Genomic DNA, 21,120 nt, shown 5'->3' with positions numbered 1-21,120 from the left:
CTCACTGCTGCTCACTGCTGCTCACTGCTGCTGTCAGTGAGCAGCAGTGAGCAGCAGTTAGTAGCAGTGAGCAGCAGTTAGCAACAGTTATATGCGTGTCTTTACTGCACAAGCGTGCGTTGTGCAGTAAAGACACGCTCTTGCCGGCAGCCATCCAATGGACTGCTGCCGTTACCGACCCCGGGGGTGCTGACCAAGAGTATCAGCCTCAGACCCACTACTCACTAGCTCTGGTGTTTTGAGCGGGGGCCTTATTATTATAAAGGGTCTCAATAAGAGGTCTCGACTGCCTAGGCTTCAAACCTTGGCAGTCGGTAGTTTTCCTCTGGCCCGGGATCATTATTATTATTATTATTATAAAATCCATAATCTAATAAAATATAATTAAATCGTAAATTTCTGAAACAAATTTTCCCAGCCCTACGTTGATTACATAATAAGTCTATTGGATTTAGATAGGTGATATTGTGTTGCATACAAATGGTTTCGAATTAAAACTGAAGGTTAATCTACAATAAAGAATACTTTAGGAAGCTTTCTCAAGCCCTTATGAATGATGGGGACAGAGATGCTACCTATCTTAGCAGAGTGTAAAGTGATTCATCAATTTACAAAGCAGAAATCAAAACTCAACTTCAGTAGCAAAACAGATGGAGAATTTATATCATTCTTACTGGAGACCACTCTTAGCATGCTCTCTGTAGGTAAGCTACTGCCTAATTAAATGACACAAATACTTTACTACTTTGTTGATGTCTGGATTGGAATGTGATACCCTATCCTATCCTAAACTTACTGTTTCTATTATTTTGACCTCGTTGGAATTTTCAGTGAAGCAAATATCACCTGTCATAAAAGCTGTGGAAGAAGTTGCTCTTATTTGCGATAAGACGGAAGGTTAGTATCCAGTTTTTAGAGTCTAATAACTAGAATGGATGGCAGGATACTGTCTCTGTGATAGTGGTGTCTTCAGATTTGGTCTACTTGCCTTGTAAGCATAGCTGACATGAAGGCTTGGCTGAAAGTGTGCCCGTTTGATAGTACCAATTTTTGAGCCTTGCTGTGACACGCCAGCCTCTTCCATTGTCCCAAATCTACGATAGTTTGTATCCTAGCAATACTCAATTTTTTTTTATCTAGACACTTATTTTACTTCGGTGTATTCCAACAGCCACAATGTTACACAAGTGCAACCAGCCAATTACAGGAAGCCGAAGGATCTTTTTGGCCAGTGACGGTTAAGGTAGTGTGTACCATACTTTCTTCGTCCGAGACTTTGCTGCAATGTGCAGCTCCTCATTTAACCCTCACACTCGATTTCTCGAGTATTCGGCTGAGTAGACCGGGGGGCTGCATAGACCACTCATGATCCTTAGCTGAACGTCGACGACGCTCACCCCACGACCAGGCAGTCAGTGGGTTTCGAACTCGCAACCTAACGATTGTAAGACAGGCGTTCTAACCAACTGCGCTACCTGGCCGCTAAATAGCAATACTTGAATGTAGAATTACAAAAATGTCAACTTATCAGATACCAATTGCTGTGGTGGAGGTGTATACATTTAATTAAATCATGGCACACAGGGATCTGGAATGCCACTGGTTAGTCTTGGCTCATAAAGCACACTTTCAGAAGCGCTTCCTTGTAGGCTGCGCTTGCTAAGCTCAGCTGATCTAAGATGTAGACACCATGGTGATACATGGGACACATTTGGTGCTATCGAGACAGGTATGTGTTTTCTGGTACCAGGTTACCAGCTAATCCAACTGTCTGTGCAAAATACCCTGTCTATCTATATATAATGTAACCTAGTAACAAATTGATGTCTATTATATTTCTCAGATTCATCTTAGTCTGAAACTAATATCAAATTATTATCAGAACTTGATACAGCAGCTGAATTGAAGCCAGATGAGGGTGAAAATACGGACCCACCTACTACTGATTTGCAAGTTGAAAAGCCTGACAAGAAATTGGTTGAAAAGGTGACTGATGAAAACTGTCAATTATTACTCTCTGAGTTCTCAGAGGAAATGAATGATTTGATCGAGAACCTCTCGAATCCTGAAGCAAAAGCTTTTACCCAATCAAATGACAATCAAAAAGAGTGAGTATGTCATGCAAGTTTAAAATTGTTTTGGTTACAATTACAGTTTCTTTCAAAATTTATTACACTGTCCATATATGTGTCAACATTGCCTCACTTATGCAGTGAAGAAGTATCTTATATAATTCTGTTTTGTCAGATGCAATATGGTAACTAAGGAAACAGTACCGACTACTGAAAGTAACAGCTCAGAAACGACATCAGACCCCGTGGATCTAGTACAGCCTGACGAAAAGAGTAAGCTTTTTTAGTTTCAAAATTTATTGCTGTATTTTTCAACTTTCTTTGATAATTTTTTATACAATCTCAATTCTCATGCTTCAATATGGCGAGTACATAGGGCGCTTCTGAAACAGCAAAATTGTATTAAAATTGGTTATTTGAAAAAAAACTCACCAGAAACTAAATACCTGACACTAGATCGTAACACAGGCACAACTAACCAAGCAGAATGTGGGGTTTGTGGTAAAGCGGTGGGTAAAGGATACCTTAAAGAGCACCTGCGGCTACACCTTCAGAACAAGTGGCAATGTGACTACTGCCACAAAACGTTTTCTCTCAGAAACTACCTTGTAAAACACATGAAACGATTCCATGGCGATAAACGTTTTCAGTGTAACCTTTGCCAGCGCTCCTTCGCATCCACAATCGACCTCGAAAAACACATGCCAATCCACAAGGTATCTAACCCTTTCATTTGCGAGATTTGCCAGAAAGGATTTGCACATTATTCCTCGTTAAAACGCCACCTCATCGCGCATACAGGTGTAAAGAACTTCCATTGTAGTAAATGCGATAAGTATTTCATGAGAAAAGACTCCCTGAACAATCACAAAGTGTTGTCCTGTACTGGAAAATCAGAAACCTCTCCCTCAGCCACGTCACCGGGTGCTTCTTCTCAAATGTCCCATTCGGAGTTGAATGACTTACTCAATACTTTGAACAGTAATAACGTTAACCTGGAAGGTTTAGGAGGTGAGATATTGGACGCCATCAGCAAGGCAGTCAGGTGATGTTCAGTATATTATCATTAATCATAATTCACAGTGTATATAATATATCATAGAGGGTTCCCTCAGTTTATTAATTTGTTCTGCTTGAATTTACATTCAGCGACGAAATTTTTGTTTGACTCTTGTTTGAGTATTTTACTATTACACTCGACATAATATAAGATAAATTCGGTATGATCGATTTACTTTATTGTTTAATGCTAACACATTCTGGATATTGAATGTTATTGGTTTTAAAATCGTATGATTTACTATTCAACCTAACTTACTCATAACATTTTCACATCGTGTGTTTAATCCCGTTGTGCGTAATTTTTGTACACATTGCCCGGAATTTTCTAGTACCTTCCATATTTGGTTACATAATTTGTTGAGTAATTTAAAACTTAATCACTATCAAATCTTAAATACATTAAATATCTAAAATTTGAATATTTATTTCAAGTAAATTTATCGAAATTTGTGAAACTCATCAGTGCAGTGTTTACTCATCAAACATGCAACGCCTTTTAAATGAAGGGTTTCACCCTTGTCAGATTATTATGCCTATTTTGTAGATAGCCTTATTTAGTTGATTAATGTTCTTGTTAATTTAATTCATTTACGATAGTTTATAAAAAGTTGTATCATCGCCTTTTCTTCTTAACATAGGACTCAATTGACGTTTAAAGTTTCCAATGTTTAGGATAAATCATAAAGATTTAATAAACTCTTTGATGTTGTTAGAGCCAGAGGGGGGGGGGGGGGTTAATGGCACTTTTTTAGTTTTCACATTATATGATAAGAGCTGCTGGAGACAAACAAAAAAAACGAATAAAACTCTTGGAATAACAAATTAACTGAAAGTTTCAAGGTGATTGCTCAAAAAATGTAGGAGGAGATTTCATACTATAGGCTATCATAATATAATCTGTACCGTATTTAACAAAACTTACAAATATTTTAGGAGAAATGAACAAAGTATGTCTGTTCTAGTAAAGTGGATTTGATGAAGGAGCATCCCTGAGCGTGTCACCGCAAACTCTGTAAATAACTTCTTCCACGCCTTTTTCCTATTGATATCCTATATAAATAGATTGAAGCCGGGAGGAGGACTGTCAGAAGGAGAACAAAAATTGGAGAAAGCCCCACGCTCTAGATCCTCGCTGCTAAACGTGCCGCGAAAGATGTTATGGAGAATGGCAACACATTAAATAACATAAAGTAAGTTACTCTTGACTAATACTTATACTAATACTTAGTATTGACTAATACTTTAATGTTAATTATTTGGCAAATTCTGTAGATAAATCAAATTGGAAACTTGAACATAATATGATAAACGTGTAGTACCTAAACTAAAATAAGCACTTTGCTCAGTGAGACAAGATTTAACGGACTTATCAGTGGAACAGATAAGATGACAGTAGTCTACAAAGTGCCGCCCTACTCACATCCCAACAAACGGCCCATACAGTCAGTTGGTGGGACTTCTTCTCAAGGAAATGTGAGTATTTCTTTAAATATGAGTATTTCTTTAAAGGTGAGTATTTCTTTAAATGTGAGTATTTCTTTAAATATGAGTATTTCTTTAAATGTGAGTATTTTTAATTTTAGTGATCTTTATTCTCCTTTAATATGATCCAAAATGGTTTGAAGAATATGTAATAATGGTAATTTATAAGACATCATGATGAAACATCTTAATTTTGTAGAGTGTAACGATGATGGAGGGGAGAGGACAGCACATGTCCGGGACAGTCCCAACAATTATTCAACAAACTTCTCCCCAGCCGAACAATATTCCTCAACTACATTCCCAACAAACCTTGTATTCCACTAGCCCCAACAAGGTCAGTGCTTTAAGGATGTAATTGTTTCAGTTTCCAGTAATTTGTGTTTAAGCTTTGTTTACAAATACATGGGCACAAAATTAATAAATTCGATTGGGGAATTGTAACTACCACCTGTGATGTGTACAGTAACACCGTCAATCTTTTTTGAGATGTATCAGTAAAAGAACTGCTAAAACAACTACAAAAACAATAACTACCGATTTTACAAAACTTGTTAATTCGTGTAGTGAAAAAATTCCGTAATCTGCATAACAAAGCTGGCATAAAAATTTACGTTCGAATAACCGGCTGAACATAATATCCTAGTGTACAGAATCAACTAACACTTAGTATCTCCGACCGAACTTCTTCTGTCATACGTTTGGTAAATGTCTCTACAGTTTCATCTACATTCCAAATATTATCAAAAAGTGTTCTCATGAGATGAAATCGGCCGAACCTCTTTTTCGTGTAAGCAACATCTCTTTCCTTATTCGTCTGTTTCTCATTGTGGATTTGAAAATCGGGACAGTAAACAACTTTCTTTTGGGCAGCTTTCAGTCTCAGGAACAAGTCTTTGTGTTCCACAATCTTCAGTTCTTCGCTCCAGCCGCCCACCTCCAAAATGTCCTTTGTCTTTGCCATGAAAGCATTTGTGGTCAATTCGCATCTCAGGCACTCTGGAAAGTTCTCTATTGTTTCATTAAACCTTGCACAAGCACCTTTATAAAGAGTAAGTTGTCGTCTCTTTTCTATATCCGAGTACCCAAACTGCAAATACCCAGAAAAATCAGCATTTTCAGTTACTTTTCCACCCACCAGTGATGCATCTGTAGTGTCTAAAATCTCAGCAAGTAGTTCAATGTTGGTGCGGTTGGTGATAATCGTGTCGTCATCAAGTAAGAGAAAATACTTTGTCCTGACCTGTTGAACTGCCAGCGTCCGTCCCAGTGCAATCCCTAAATCCTCGTTATCAGGATCACTAATAATGTAGTTCAAGTTCTGAAAATGTGACAAGTTCCTCTGAATCTCCTGGGAGTAAGGTTCCCCACCATCATCCACAGCGATTATGGGGAGATCGTAACCCTTTACTTCCCTCAAAGACTGAGCTAATCTCGTCACCAGATGGGGTCTTCTACCGGTTTTAGTGACTACTGTCACACATTTAGACAGATTATAGCACCTTTTAGTTTGGCGAGGAGGAAGCAGCGTGACTGGGGGTGCTCGCTTGTTCAGACTGCAGGCTGGGTAGTCGCAAGTGGAGTTGGTCACTGGTAACGGTTGGATCAGAGCTTTTCTCCTCTCCAAAAATGTGTTTTCTTGAATAAGTATCACGTTGGAATAATCTGTAAGACAAGTCATGAGGCCTACTAAATCACCTTGATGGGGGTTAAATGTTGCATGGAGTTTTATTTTTGAATTATCCTTTGTCACTGGAGTTATGCACAAAACCTCGCCTGAGTCAGATGTAAGATGATGATTTGTAAGCTGAAGGTAAGTTTCGTTAAGAAGGGTAAATTTTGGAGCTTCAGTACAATCGCCGAGTTCTAAAAGATGTCCCGAACCAGAAACTAAGGTATTTGACTTTTGTAAACACTGTTTAGTGTGCTCAAACATCAGCCTGCCGTCCAGAGTGAAGCTGAATGACTGTGATATTGTCGGGTCACAAAACGCCGCTTGAACAAGGGACCCAGTTACCGAACCCAAACATTTTCCCCTGGATAGCTGAATCCTGAAACTCGAACTGACAGGATTTTCTTTCTCCTCTCCTATGACATTAACAAAACCGAAAGTGAAAGTTGATAGTGTTATCTGTGTTTGTAGCATGACTGGCGGTTGTACTAGTATAGAAGAGATGATAAAACACGAAATGACGATACATATTTTCTTGATAGTCAAGGTTTTCTTTAGCAACCTCAATATCATTGTAGACGATACACGATTATCTGTAAGAAATTCATTATGGAGAACCGATACCAATAACTGTCGGATTTCGTGGAAAGCATTACTCTAATTCATCTCTATTATAATTCAAAGAATTGAATAGCAACGGTGTTTTAATGCACACATGCACGTGCAATGATTGTTTTAACGTCATTTTGATCGGTTTTGTGGTAATAACGTTGTGTTCAGTGCGAGCTACATTTTAATCGGCTGTATCTTCGGTGGGGATGAATACTTTTTGAAACGATTTGAACTTACTTCCAAAGAATACTATTAGGTTCCTCCCTGTTACCACGGGTTTTCTAGTAAAATATCATAAAATTAAAGCTTATTAGTGCTTTTCATTCAAAGAAGTAAAACCGAATCTTTTATGTCATGTTTCCAGGGTTTGGACTGGAATTGCCAGCTTAAAGAACTTCCATCGCATTACATTACATAATTTTCTGAAACATATGCTACATTTACAATAAATTATGCGATATCACAACATTACAATCAACAAAATAAATTTAATCACAGAATCTCAAACACAAATAATCGTAAATTAAACACAAAAAACAAATTAAACAAGCAATAAATGAATACAGAATATACAAATGCGCATCTTTTGACAACTTACTCCTTCATAAAATAAATTTTTGACAAAAATTTTTTTAGACTTCATAAAATAAATTTTCGACAAAAATTTTTTTAGATGGTAATATAATTGTTACTAATTTTTAAGTCACAAATAATAAATCAATACAAATTAATCACAAATACTAGAATAATTAATAGATATTAGGTAACTTATATAACTGAAAAACGATATATGTCGATACAAATTACAAAATAATATTAGGTGATTGAAACATTTCAATAAATTCATCATAAATATCACTACCATATTTACCCCAAATATTTAATCTTGATTTATAAAACTTGACAAACTTGTTGCGCAATGCAGCTAACTTAAATCCTTGTGCAACCAATTTACCTAAAAGTTCGGTAACACAATTTTTAAAACCCTTAAGTGTCGAATTAATTCTGGCTAATCGTACTAATTGAGAAATAAATATTCCATAAGACAAATTATTTGGAACGTTTCCATCCAAAAACGGATAAGATATAACTTTAAAATTATAATCTTTTCTTTTATCATATAATGTCACTCTAAACTTCCCTTGATAAATACTAATGTTTAAGTCTAGATAGCAACATTTACGAGCCGAAATATTAGTATTATTTACTATCATTTCCTTAGGATAAATATCTTCTAATACATTCTGTAATAAATTGAAATCATTAAAAACTATCAAATCATCTTGATAACGAAATGTGTCTTTTAATCTTTTTAAATTTTCTGTATCCCCTTTTTCTATCAAAAGTTTAATATATTTATATTCGTAAACATGTAAATAAACATTAGCTATTTGTGGTGCTGCATTGGTACCCATTGGTATTACAATAACTTGTCTATAAATTTGACCCTGATAAGTAACATAAGAATTATCAATCAAATAATTAAGACATTCCAAAAGTGTATCTTTAGAAAACTGAACTTTATTTTTACTAACATTGTCAGAGAAATAGGCCTTCTTAGTATAAAGATTAGGAATAATATAAGACTTATCTTTAAAATCAAATACTCTTTCTACAAACATACGAAGATTATCCTTCAATTGAATATGAGGAACAGAATTTGGTGACTAAATTATCATCACTGGAAGAGCAAAGTTAACAAATAAAAATATGATCGGACTGTAGTTCTTCCCGCATGAGATTGAGGTGGATTCTGCTGAGGTGGTAGTACAATTCACACTAATTGTTTAATTACTATAAATTGTTCCCTCTATTTTAATTCTATGTTGCCTCACATTGTGCTAAGAAACTGATCTGCCTCACTGGGTGGTGTGCAATGCAGTCTTATTATATCTACCGCGGCCGGGTGTATGCCTCTCATAATGTATATGTTTTTCCGGCCTCTCTCATGCTGAGCACCATGATTGATTTAGAATCAAAAAGACTGTGCTGCTGATGGTCACTTTCAAAAACATCTGTCACGGAAAAATGTTAAAATTTGCCAAAAATAAGTTTTTTTTGCATAATTTGGTGGATAATTTTTGGAACGGGATGAAACTCCAGGATATGGTGTGCAATACCATAACCTTTACTTTCTGCCACTTTTTGTTTTGATTCAGGGCTAAATCCAGTGGATAAAAGTGAAACAGACCAATTGGCAATTTACTTCAGGTGGGGGGGGGGGGGGGGGGGGTTGAAGCCCCCTGGAAAATTTTGGAATTTTACCCTCGTATTTCAATATCTCTCAAAACAGTCTCAATTGAGTAGAAGTCATTTTCTGTCCAATTTTCGATTTGACGACATCCTTTTGTTAAGGACGGTCTCAGCTTTAACAAAAATGCATTTAAGTCTGTTAAAAGATTTTTTGGAGCATTTTCAACAAAATGTGACGGACGCGACAAGTTGAGTTCCAAAATTTGTTTCTTAAAAGATACAAGCCTGATAATTTCTACGTTACTCCCTTGCTTTCAGAAGAGATAGGTTACAGTGATTTTTTGAATATAAATAGCACTATGTGGCTCTGAAAAAACTTTTTTGCTTAATTTTGTGACGGACGCGACACCATCTTTGTGGAAATTTTTTAGAAAAAGTATTTGAGTAACGGTTTTGAAACTTTGCATATAGCTCTAGCTCTAATTCTTATGCCTTAGTGTATGGAATTTCATAGATAAATATTGCTGCATACCCTTTATATGGCCCTTTGAAAATTTGAATGGTTTTTTTCATTTCCGAGTAGTGTTCCTTTGAATGAGAAAAATCACAAATTAACGCAACATGAAACAAAAAACTTTTGTTGACCTGTAAGGTTAAGAGTCTAATGAACATGTTCTTACCAAAATTAAGTGCCTATCTTAACATTTTTCATTTTCACCAAGTGGAACCTTACCGTGGAATTGCCCAAAGGTGTAATTTTTGCTATTGTCACTTTTCAGTTTGATAATCAATAATGGTAGGTCATAATATTTTCATTGGTTAGGGAAATTTTGAATAATTCTTGATTCTAATAATGTTCAGGTTCCCCAAGCTCAGAAGATGGTGCTGCAGCTCCAACGGGATCCAAAAACAGGAAACCTAATGATGCTGAACAACCAGCCCATTCGCCCTCAGACAGTCATCCAGATGGACAATCAGGGTGGGCCGGCAACAGGTCAACAGCAGGCTCAACAGGTGGCTAATCATGGGTATCACCCGGGGCGGCACCTTCACCACCAGCTCCAGCTTAAACACTTGCCGCAGGTTATCTCAACTTTATCTTCATCATTATATTTGATATTATCATAATATAACTAATATTCTGCGAAATTGACCTAAAGGTCAATTTACCATTCAGATCAGGTTACAATATGGCGAATTAACTTACTTTTCCGAATATGTAGTGATAATCTAATGTTTGGTATTTCAGGGCGGTGGTCCGGGAGTGACTCAGCTAACCCACGCTCCAGTAGTTCAGCAAGCATCACCCCAACGACCGCAGATAATCCAACCTCGTCCCCCACAAGCCTACCAACAACAGGCGCCCCGGCCCCAACAGCAGTCCTATCAGCCTAACTACGAGAACATGACCTACACACGAACCTACCCACAAACCAACCAACAGTCGTACCAGTACAACTACCAGACTCTGCGGCCGGTCACACGTTACGTCACCCCCCAGTACCAGCAGCACATGTTGGTGCAGAACAACATGCGCCCAGGAACCCAGACTGTGGCTCCAGCCCAGGTCATGACGTCACAGCCCCGTTTTCCTTTTCAGAACCACGTGTTGTCTACCAGCCGCGCTGTTACCACGGAGCGACTTTCTCATTTCGACTACGGCGAGCAAGATGAGGTATCGAACAATCGGCCTGGTTTTCCCCGGACCTCGTCCTATCAACAAGTTATCGAAAACGAGGACAAGTCAACGTTACGTGTATCACATGCCGGTCACGTACCTTCTTACAACCCTGTATTTGTGGGACCTCAACCTGCTCAGATCATAGGACAACTCCGGCCTAACCAGACCTTTGTATCTCAACCTAACATTATCTCAACCCAGTCCAGTACCCATTTCCGTGCCACTTCAGTTCAGCAACCCTATGTTGTCCGAAACCAAATCAGGAACTCCGCACCCCTCCAACAAACAGCCGGTCTCCCAAACCGAGCTCCCAATGTTGTAGCGACTCCCGCGCAATCCTCCTCAACAGACTACTCGGCGGTGCGGCCTGTCATCCTCACGGCTCAGCAGGCTGGCCAGACCTTTCAGAGCAGTCCTGTTGTGGTGCAAATAAACGGAGGGAAAAGTATCAGAGGTTCCATCGTCTCCCTGAATACCCAACAACAACAACAACAACAACAACAACAGCCACAACAGCCAGCTAAACAGATAAATCCAGCTACTTCTACTCATGTTTATTTTACAATTCCTCAAGGTAACGGTGCTGCTAAGTTCATTAAAACTCCCAATGGACATCTGAGGCCTGTCAATGGAGTTGCTATCCAGAACTCTCTCTCCCAATCCAGTAAGTGAACATTATAATACATTAACAAATAAATTTAAATTATTTGCAGTAAAATTAATAGTGAGTTCATTGGAGGTAGTTCTGCCTTCGAAACTGTTTTCTGGATTTTCTAGTTGCTATTTAAACGCTATTCCAATTTGCAATATTTACAGATATTTGGTACAAATTTCGATTACAACCTTCAGTCATTATTTAGTATGATATGACAAAATAAAAGGATTTACATTTTACGATATAATGTGTTTTCAGAAATGTACACAGTGCGCTATGTTAACCCCAAATCGGAGGACGGTAAAACTAAACAGTTTACTATCTACTCTCCCATAGCTCCGTCTAATAATAACGTGAGTCATTTTTATTATTATCCAGTAATAACGGAACTTCTGTTTTTTTTAATGTGCTGATTAAGTCCCAAGCTGATAACTTCTGTTTTTTTTTTTCAAAAGGAATTAGCATAAGTCTTCATAACTAAAATAAAATCGGGGGGTATGCAACGACCATTAATGTCAGTAGATGGAATTTTGTCAAAACTGACATTGTCATCAATGGTCATTAATGGTCATTAATGGTCATTAATGGTCATTAATGGTCATTAAATAATTGAAATTCTGAACTATCTTGGAAGCAACATGTCCAAGAAATTTACAATTGTGATCACTTTGTATCACTTCTATAAAGTTTCTCACAGCCCCCTACATCGATTGCCAGAGTCTCGTTTGAGAAAACGAATTAATATTCGCCTTCGGTTTCGGAATGAGTGCCAAGCACCATTCTGTTATACGTTGGTAACTTGTCTTGTCTGTTTGCTTGTTTGCATTTGACTTAGTATAAATACTTGTTTGCAGTTGACTTAGTATAAATGCTTGTTTACAGTTGACTTAGTATAAATGCTTTGCAGTTTGCGTCGATTTGAATTGTATTGATTTCCTTTATTTGTGTTGATTGCTTTTGATAATTTGGATTTTCAATACCTCCTCACAGTACCTTCTATGCCATCGTAAGACGATATTTGGAAATAAAAGTCGGAGATCGAAATTTTTTGGTACCGGCTGTTTCGAGGGTTCTGTGCCATACCAACCGGGCTGCAAAAATTCTTCTAAGCCCTGTCAACGTCGAACAATTCGAAAGGGCGACTCATTAAGTGCTACCTTTGTTCCAAAAAATGCTAAACGTCCCCTTCGTTGCCTCGGTACCATCTTATCAATGAGTGTCTCTGCTTCAAAAAAGGGCAACTGCAGATCTAGACGAATTCCTGCCGCATCAATTTGTCCCTATCATGATGACAGTGCTCGATTTTGGGTCAAAACTTTAAACTGCCAAAGGCAGAGTATTGAACTGTAAACGAATTGTTCTATCTAATCCTAGGAAAAGATCAGCTTTTTTGTTGACCGATTCAGACTGATGACGATGTATTTCATGAAGTGCTAAAGTTGAATAAGTTCATCTACTGTGTAATTACTATGTAATCGACTAGCATAATGATTTGGCTCAAATATAAATATTGATATGATATTTAAGAACGGGAACGAAATATTTAATTTTAATACCCGTGTTATTATTATTTTATTATTGATTGATATTTTACTATTGATACGATCTGATACTCCTAAATTGCCCTTTGAATTATTATTATTGATAACTATAAGTCACCAACTGTTATCTGGTTTAAATCCCGTGGCCGCAAAATTTGTTCTTCATTACATTAGAACTTGATAAATGTAATCCCTAACTCACTCTGGAATCCACTCTAGTGATATTCTGGAAGGTCTGCCTAACCACGGAAGATTCTATTCTAAGTTTTCTCTTTCGAATCTCTAATTGTAAATGTAAAATAATAACATATACTTGTAGTTAGTTAACTTAAGGTAGGGTCTAAATGATGCAGGCGTCCGTCCTTTTCGCTCTAAGAAGTGCCGGAAAAACATGACCATTAATGTCAGTAGATGAAATTTTTTTTTTTTTTTTTTTTTTTTTTTTTTTTTTTAGATGAAATTTTGACAAAACTGACATTGTCATTAATGGTCATTAATGGTCATTAATGGTCATTAATGGTCGTTGCATACCCCCCATAAAATCAATTTTCACGATAAAAATGTACATTTAAAACATCAGAATAACTAGATCATCATTTAACGAATCATCATTTGTCAGGTAAAGATACTAACTTCTCAGTCCTCAAAGCCGTCAGAAAAGATTCTGCTCCCAAAAGGAGGCACCCTGTCAGCTCAGGAACAGAACAGGAAGCGGAAGTTGACGCCGACCAAGGCAGGGATATCCTCCTCTCAGCAACCCAACAAGTTGACCAGGATAGAGCCTAAACCTCACCAGACTGCTGCTTCATCACAACACAACGAACTTATACAGAGGTTAGAATCTGAATAACATAGTTAGGAGATCTGAGGTATTTACTGTTATCTTCCCTTTACTTAATTTTAGATCATTCATTTGAAACGAAATAGAAAAAGGAGTCTCAGTATGCAAAATTCTGGCGAAGGAATTTTTTTCATTTTATTTGTAGTTCTAACAATTTGGCTGTTTCCAGGGTAAACAAATCATTGGAAGGAGATCGTGAGGCTGTCCAAAGACCAGACTGTAACACTCCCTTTGAATCATTCCCGGACGCTTTTAGAAAACTTATGAAATACCACATCTTCTTTGAGCCGGACACAAAGGATTCCTATCTTAAAAGAGGTAGCATCAAAATACGTGTAAGGTTATCCGTAAATTACTGTTGAGTAAATTACATTCCACCAGTGTACAATGAGTACCCTAATTTTGTCTTTTTTATCGGTGCTTTACCTTTCCCATTTGGCATCTCCTGGTGTGTGTCACATTTTGTTCCTACAAAAATGTTCACGATATTTATTTCGTCAGTTGACAAGTTGCATGACGAAGTATCACAAAAGTTAGATAAAAGAAAGGAGAATCTTTTCAACAAGTACTACAGTCGAATCATGGCGGATGTTGCTAGACCTATGCCGGTAAATATGATGATACAAATTAATGTTTCTTATACGGTTTCTTCCTTGGAATACCATTTGCATTTTAAGACTTGAGGTTACCTTGTTTATACCTCAGAATTACGCCGAAAGCTCTGTTGCTGTGTCTTTGCTGCAACAGAAAGTCCCTCAAGACAAAGAGGAACTGCAAGAACTCAAGGATGAAATCCGTAAGGCTAAGGCTGATAAAGCGAGAGAGGAGCAGAGGGAAAGTGAAAATATTTCTCCCGACCCTGAAGGTAAGGCGGTATAATTTGGCACTTTTGGTTCTCTGCGCGCACAGTTTTCCTTTTGATATTTTCGTGCGCGCACCTTGCAAAGAGTGTAGCTTTGCGCATTTCAAAACTGTTTCTTTGCGATTTGATTGGTCGGTTGCTGTCACGTGATCTATGACGTTTTGGAATTATGTATTTTGTCCTGCAAAACGTTCAAATTCACGTGGTTCCCATGTTGTTGCAAAGTGATCTTGGCGGAGGTCCAGTAAACAAACCCCATTTCAGGAGAGTTTGACTGAGCAATTCGCCACTGTTCATGCACTGTGTGCAGATGAATTCAACCGGACAAAACTGAGGATGCTTTGAGTTAACTCTTAATGACGAACGGATTCTATCATCAACTCTCCGAATATACTTAATTATGCTCAGTTTTTCGCAAAATTGCGATTCGAATGCGAGATTTTACAGGCGAGATTGTGCGTAAATATTCTTTTAATTTCGCGCTTTTTGATTTAGGGTATGCTCTACTTAAATAAATTTGTTTTGTAATTGTTCTTCTTAAAGAAAATTGATAGTCGAGTTAAGATACATTTGTTGTATGTAGGTAAAAGTTTTATATACCTCAAAGAAGCAGGTTGAGACCATCCTCAATTGCCTTAAAACAAGATTAACCAGATCCAATGTTGCTTTCAATGTATGATAATTTGTCTAAGAGTGTAAGATTGCCGGTTCATCAAACAATTTATATTTTGAGTTCTTGTTTCCAGCTTTAATAATTAACAAGAATAATCTGACATAATTTAGCACTTCTCGACATGGGCCCATTACGGATAGTGGGGAAGTTATGATGCTGATATTATATTTATATATGTATGATTTTGCAGTCTAACTTATTCCTAATTTGACGAGTTTTACTTTGACATTCAACGCTTCAAAAATCAAAATAGACAAAATCGCCTCATACCGGAGTTTTACGTCAATTTTGATGTTTGGAGAAACTTAATTATTGGTTCCTAAGATCATGTTATGTATTGCACTGAACATGTGATCAAATAGCAGCAGAATCTTAAATGGTACATCTATTTTGTTTCAAATCAAGAAATAAGGGTTTCTATCACGTAATATGACTTCAACCGTTGGCAGTATAGACATGATATAGACATGGTATAGACATGTAAGCCTGCCGGTGTTGTACGTGTAAGCCTGCTGGTGTTGTACGTGAAGCCAGCCTGTGTGCAAGAACCTGACACTACCAACTGTCCATGTCGGCACTAAAAATCTAATTTTGTCGGTTGCTCAGGAATGCGATATTAACAGTAAACTGTTGGTAACGTTGAGTTGAAAAACTCAAAAACAGGAAAGCCGTCTAAATCTCTATCCACTTTGGGAAAAAGAACCGTGTTGAAATGCGTGCCCAGTAAACCATCATCAGTTACAAGCTATAACATAGTATATAATACGTAAGGCTCGTGGCAGTTCGCGGCGCGTGAATCTGTTCGAATTAGGCGCCCTCAATTAACCAGGCACTCTGCTTTCAGTTGCGTATGGAATTGGTTACTATTATATGTGATGTAATGTGTACATCTGATTGATTTTATTTTGTTAAATGTGTTGTTCAATTATGTTTTTAAGTAATGTAGCAAAGTCTTTTCCACTCTAATAGATAGTTACTGGTTACTGAACAGATTGCATTGCCAAGTTAAGGATAAACATCAAACACGTGTTGGCACATAGTTAAAAGTAGCACATTTGCTCGTAATACAGTTTAATAATATTCTCGTCTAATTGTACTTGTTATCCTGACCATTCTCCGGAATCCTGTCGCACAGGGTTATGGGTGCCGTGAAGGGGAAAATGTTGTGCAGTTGTCCTCATTGTCATGTCATGTCATGTCATGATAATAAACATAGCTGGAATACGGCAGTTTTATACAGTTGGGACTGGGAGTTAAAACTTAATACAGTGCTCAAAAATTCATCCTAATCAATGGTATTGTATTAATTATGATAGTATAGTATTTATAATAGTACTGTCTTTATATTAATCTACGCCGACAATATGATTACTAGGAATAATGTAAACCCAAATTATAAATTAACTATTCAGTATAATATGCGATGTGGCACCACTCGGCACTCTGGTATGCTAGAAATTGAATTTGTTCTTTTCTCTGCATTATCGGCCAACTTGTGGTGACGTGGATCGCGGTAGTACAGACGTTGTGGACGAAAACTTGATATTGATTAAAAAATGGCCACATGTGTTATTGGCTGACTAGCCAGTTTATTACTCCAAATCCAATCAGCACAGCGCGGCTTGTACAAACCCTGGATTTAGGATGTGACTACTGACCACATATCAACACCAACCAGTCCGAGTATAATTTCACGGGGTGTGTCGAATAATTTGAGGTGTACTGGTGTTTTGTGTCAAATTGTATTGCTACATCATCAGTAGAATTAGATAATAGAGGGAGTAGTAGGTCGCAATAACTAGAACAATGGGTTCATATTGACCCGCAAGTACTTAACCGCGCAGTATTGTTTCCCTGCCCCCCTCCCGGTTATTGTTACCCTCCCTTGTATAAACCCACCCGCTATATGTTGCGTTCTCGTTATATGTTTTCTGTTATGCACTGGTTTGTGTGACCATTTTTATGTTCTATAATTCGTTAAATGTAATTTTGTTATAGTTACTAGGTGAAACTATTAGGGGTGTTTGCCGGTGCTTTCGAAGCCGACTCATTCAGGTTATTTCATGGTCTTGAATGGCCGCTGAGTGCTGTTGGAGGTGTTTATTGTTAGTATAGAGGGCTATTAGTGGATTAACCTGCTGTTAGTGTTATGGTAATAGAGGGCTGGTACAGGGCTATTAAGCGGTGATCAGCATTGTACCTATTTTCCAAATTTTTCTATGTGCATATCTCCGTACATATTAAGGTCATCTCTGTTACATTTTCTTATTGTAACAATGTTAAAATTACAATGTTCATTCATCATTAGTACGAGCGTCAAAAAAAGAGGAGCTAAGGCAGATTTATTAGAATATCCTATTCTAAAACTCTCTATTCTATGAATATGATTGTTTATTCTAATATTTAAAGGTAACCAAGTCTGCCCGAAATAAAAACCGCAGTCACATGAATTATACACTGAGCTACATAAATGACATTACTATCACTACAATTCAGGTTCATATTTATTTCACAGTTTTGTGGTTATTTACTTTGAAACTCCCACTTGGGTGACGACTGTTAAGCAGCAAGTCAGACATCGAGAACTACCCCAAGCATACGTCGTGTTGTTATCATCTTTCTGCCTTTGATGTTATATTGTTATAAGTAGCAGTGGCCAGCTTTCTTCTTTTGAATAACTGGTCGGTAAACAATGTTTACTAAACATGTTGCTGCCTCTTCTGTTAGCGATGGTCAGTTTAACTTCTTTCCTAATGAGTTTTAACTCTATCCAGGCATTCATCTTTATTGACTGTTTGTACTTTCTCCTGAACCTTAATCAATTTCTCTTCGTCATATCCACTCTGTTTAAGGTCCCGAATAATTTCATTTGCTGCACTTCATCATGTGCTGCTTTGTCTGAACAGATTGTTTTTAGCTCTTATCAGTTGTAAATATGTGGTGGTAACTGGTCTTCTGCAAGAACCGTCGGTTGTTTGTTGGTTTCTTGTTGAGTGATGTAGCTATACAAAGTGTACCATTATGCGTTTGTTTAATGTGAACCATAACATCGAGGCGTCCCTGTTTAAATTGTTCATAGAAAAATTAAATATCATCTATGTATCTCTTCCACAGTTTGATAGATGAGTCCCAGTTCTAAATGCGTTCTTCTACATTTTAGGAAATTAATAGGGGCCATCTACTTAGGACGTCCGCCAAAATCGCAGATTTTCAGACCACCCCCGGCCCCCCCTCCCCTGTCCGGGTGTGTCCAAAATGTCAAAACCAACCCCTCCCCCGGAGTCCGGACGTCCGGATTTCCAACTACTTTTAAGAGTACAAATAAAACTAACTCAAATTCATTGTTAATAAAATGTGTACCTTATCGGACCTTATTTGAACGGACATTAATTGAACGCTGGAGGTCCTAGCGTTCATTTTAATGCCCGTTCAAATAAAGTCCGTCCGTTCAAGGTCCGTCCAAGTTAAAGTTTGTTTCAAAGTTTCAATCTCAGGAGATTTTTTCCAATATTAATATTATTCCACTGCGAACTCATGTTTAGGATATGACAACTTTTTAATTTCAGTCAATTGTAATTTGTATCATCGGATTCGGACTAAACTATATCATTGGATCAATGAAAAACGAGTTATTATACAATTTATCATGCCATAACTATAAGTATCACATTAATATTATGGCATGATCACTTTCTTGGTCTTCGGCTTCCTCGTTCACTTCTTCGGACTAAACTATATCATTGGATCAATGAAAAACGAGTTATTATACAATTTATCACTATAACTATTATAACTATAAGTATCACATTAATATTATGGCATGATCACTTTCTTGGTCTTCGGCTTCCTCGTTCACTTCTTCGGAGTTATTATTTACCTCCACATCTTGTAAAAGTTTACACTGAAATGCAGGACCGAGGTAGTCAAATACAAAATTGTTTTCATGTTTCAAAAAGCAGGTATCATACTGATATGATGCTTTAAGCATGGAAAATTTAATGCACGATAACCCATTTAAGGAAGATCACCTGTGCAGTGATAATGATCATCAAATCTGGTCATATTTCGTATCTGTTGTTTTTACACAACTTTCATAATCATAGACACTGATCTACAGATATTTTGACATTTTTTACTGCTTAACGAATAGAATGCCTTTCTTGCTTATTGTATGAAAAATTAATTTACAAATTATCTGCAAAAGTTTCAAAAACGCAAAAAAAGATGAAAAATTTTGGATTTTTGATGGTTTTGAATCCCTTCGAGCGTTAATTTTTATGTCCGTTCATAATTATGTCCGTACATTTAATGTCAGGTCAAATAAGGTCCGATAAGGTAGTTACTTAAATATAGACAATAATATACATTTAGTGTCGAACAAGTTACATTTAGCACAGTTACATTTAAGTACATTTAAGTACTCGTTCAAATACAGGGATCTAAACTTACAAAGTAATTAGTGTCAAACAGTTGAAATAAATGGGACTTTTTCATTAATTCTGCTAAAATTTCCGGACGTCCGGAGTTTCAGAAACCACCCCCTCCCCCTGTCCGGATTTGTCCGAAATACCAAAACCACCCCTCCCTATTTGCCGGACGTCCTAAGTATAGATGGCCCCTAGGTATTTCAGGAATGTGCCTTGAAATGGGACCGTCAGTCGGCACAGCTTTAATGATTGTAAAGAAATACTCTCCGTATTCTAAGTTTGAGTTTTCCTTATAGCAGAAGTGGATGCTTGTCATCACTTATGATAACTGATTTTATATTCTCCGTCAGGGTTTTATACCCTTCCAATGCCATGTTACTGGGCCGCGCTCAGCCTGTCATTCCGCCGAATCTCTATTCGAATCTCTATCCGCCGAATCTCTATTCGGTATGTTTATGAACATAATAGCCTGAGGTCCCCAGGTAAATGCCATGCTGATTTGACCTACTTCATAATACGATGTTTTGCCTTATGTTTGGATACATTGATTTTACGTTTATTGTAAATAAGAGGTCTTCTTTATTTATGACTATAAGTATATGTCCTCACTCATATATTATGTTAATAAGAAATCATTAGTATCTTTGATGTATTTATCTTTTGAGTAGTTCCGTGAGACCTGTCCAAAATTATGAGCAATGTATTTTCTAGTTGTCTAGTTGTTGGTGACTGAGTAAGTGTGTGTACTAACCTGAATGGTGGAATTAGCTTGTTTCTTATCATTTGCTCTGAATTCCACCATTACTGACTTGTTGAACGTCAGTTATAATGTATAACGTTCATCATAGCACGTACTATTAATCTATAGTTGCTCATGTCAACGTGTTTATGATTTGATATTCGGTATATAATTACTGTAAATACCGCTTGACCAATGACCAATGCAAATGAAAGAACAAACGTCCACGAAAGTTCGACACCAACATGATACTGATCCAAAATTGTATAGTCGATTTTATTATTTAGTCACGAAATGTGAATTAGTTAGCCAAAATATGCGTCAAAATGTTGACTAAATGTTGGATTGGTTTTTGTCTCTTCTCACGGTAGCAGTTTTTTTGGATTTGATATTGCTTTTCACCCTTCAACAAAGAATTAGACAGTATACACATGGATAAAATATCCTGTTAGATTCTGCGGACTGTCCAAAAATTCCTAGCACTTGGCGGCATGCATTATAACAATTCCTTGCTTCTAAAATTCTAACGGCATTTGTTCATTTCCTTTTGAATAAATATAATATCTTTAGTATATCTTTTGAAAAGCTATCAGATACACTCAACACTT

At 37.1% G+C, this 21,120-nt stretch overlaps 3 protein-coding genes across 5 annotated transcripts in view; all 3 read left to right on the top strand.

Annotated features, from left to right (window-relative positions):
* LOC134815819 (uncharacterized) overlaps window positions 1–21,120 on the top strand; it is a 62,483-nt gene that overhangs the window by 24,476 nt on the left and 16,887 nt on the right. The window lies entirely within an intron of this gene.
* LOC134815818 (zinc finger protein 271-like) lies at window positions 510–3,919 on the top strand. 2 transcript variants are annotated; one of them, XM_063824405.1, is made up of 6 exons: window positions 510–704; window positions 832–897; window positions 1,634–1,729; window positions 1,883–2,108; window positions 2,248–2,345; window positions 2,541–3,919. In XM_063824405.1, exons 1-6 carry the CDS (start codon window positions 554–556, stop codon window positions 3,119–3,121), a joined length of 1,218 nt encoding a protein of 405 aa, XP_063680475.1. In that variant the 5' UTR covers window positions 510–553; the 3' UTR covers window positions 3,122–3,919. The 2 variants fall into 2 exon arrangements, with proteins under 2 accessions (XP_063680475.1, XP_063680476.1); XM_063824406.1 differs by lacking the exon at window positions 1,634–1,729.
* Window positions 4,054–15,552, top strand: LOC134815817 (uncharacterized). Of its 2 annotated transcripts, none has more exons than XM_063824403.1 (11): window positions 4,054–4,324; window positions 4,481–4,607; window positions 4,816–4,953; window positions 9,955–10,176; window positions 10,343–11,438; window positions 11,688–11,782; window positions 13,590–13,804; window positions 13,981–14,129; window positions 14,313–14,419; window positions 14,517–14,676; window positions 14,938–15,552. In XM_063824403.1, the coding sequence occupies exons 1-11, from the start codon at window positions 4,293–4,295 to the stop codon at window positions 14,949–14,951; spliced, it is 2,355 nt and encodes a 784-aa protein (XP_063680473.1). In that variant the 5' UTR covers window positions 4,054–4,292; the 3' UTR covers window positions 14,952–15,552. The 2 variants fall into 2 exon arrangements, with proteins under 2 accessions (XP_063680473.1, XP_063680474.1); XM_063824404.1 differs by having other exon boundaries at window positions 4,055–4,324; window positions 13,611–13,804.

The sequence above is a fragment of the Bolinopsis microptera genome, chromosome 5 (genome assembly GCF_026151205.1).
Source record: "Bolinopsis microptera isolate Bmic1 chromosome 5, MBARI_Bmic_1.0, whole genome shotgun sequence".
Lineage (NCBI taxonomy): Eukaryota > Metazoa > Ctenophora > Tentaculata > Lobata > Bolinopsidae > Bolinopsis > Bolinopsis microptera.
Note: the sequence above shows the minus strand (reverse complement) of the source record. Positions and strands in the feature narration are given on the sequence as shown.

What these genes read in the sequence shown, in the direction of transcription:
- LOC134815817 (XM_063824403.1), top strand. Translation starts at nt 4,293, where the DNA reads ATGGAGAATGGCAACACATTAAATAACATAAA. An exon ending in AGCTTAAACACTTGCCGCAG is followed by an intron (nt 10,177 to 10,342) that starts GTTATCTCAACT and finishes TTGGTATTTCAG; the next exon opens with GGCGGTGGTCCGGGAGTGAC. An exon ending in CACAACGAACTTATACAGAG is followed by an intron (nt 13,805 to 13,980) that starts GTTAGAATCTGA and finishes GGCTGTTTCCAG; the next exon opens with GGTAAACAAATCATTGGAAG.
- LOC134815818 (XM_063824405.1), top strand. Translation starts at nt 554, where the DNA reads ATGATGGGGACAGAGATGCTACCTATCTTAGCAGAGTGTAAAGTGATT. An exon ending in TATTTGCGATAAGACGGAAG is followed by an intron (nt 898 to 1,633) that starts GTTAGTATCCAG and finishes GCACACTTTCAG; the next exon opens with AAGCGCTTCCTTGTAGGCTG. An exon ending in ATTTGGTGCTATCGAGACAG is followed by an intron (nt 1,730 to 1,882) that starts GTATGTGTTTTC and finishes AATTATTATCAG; the next exon opens with AACTTGATACAGCAGCTGAA.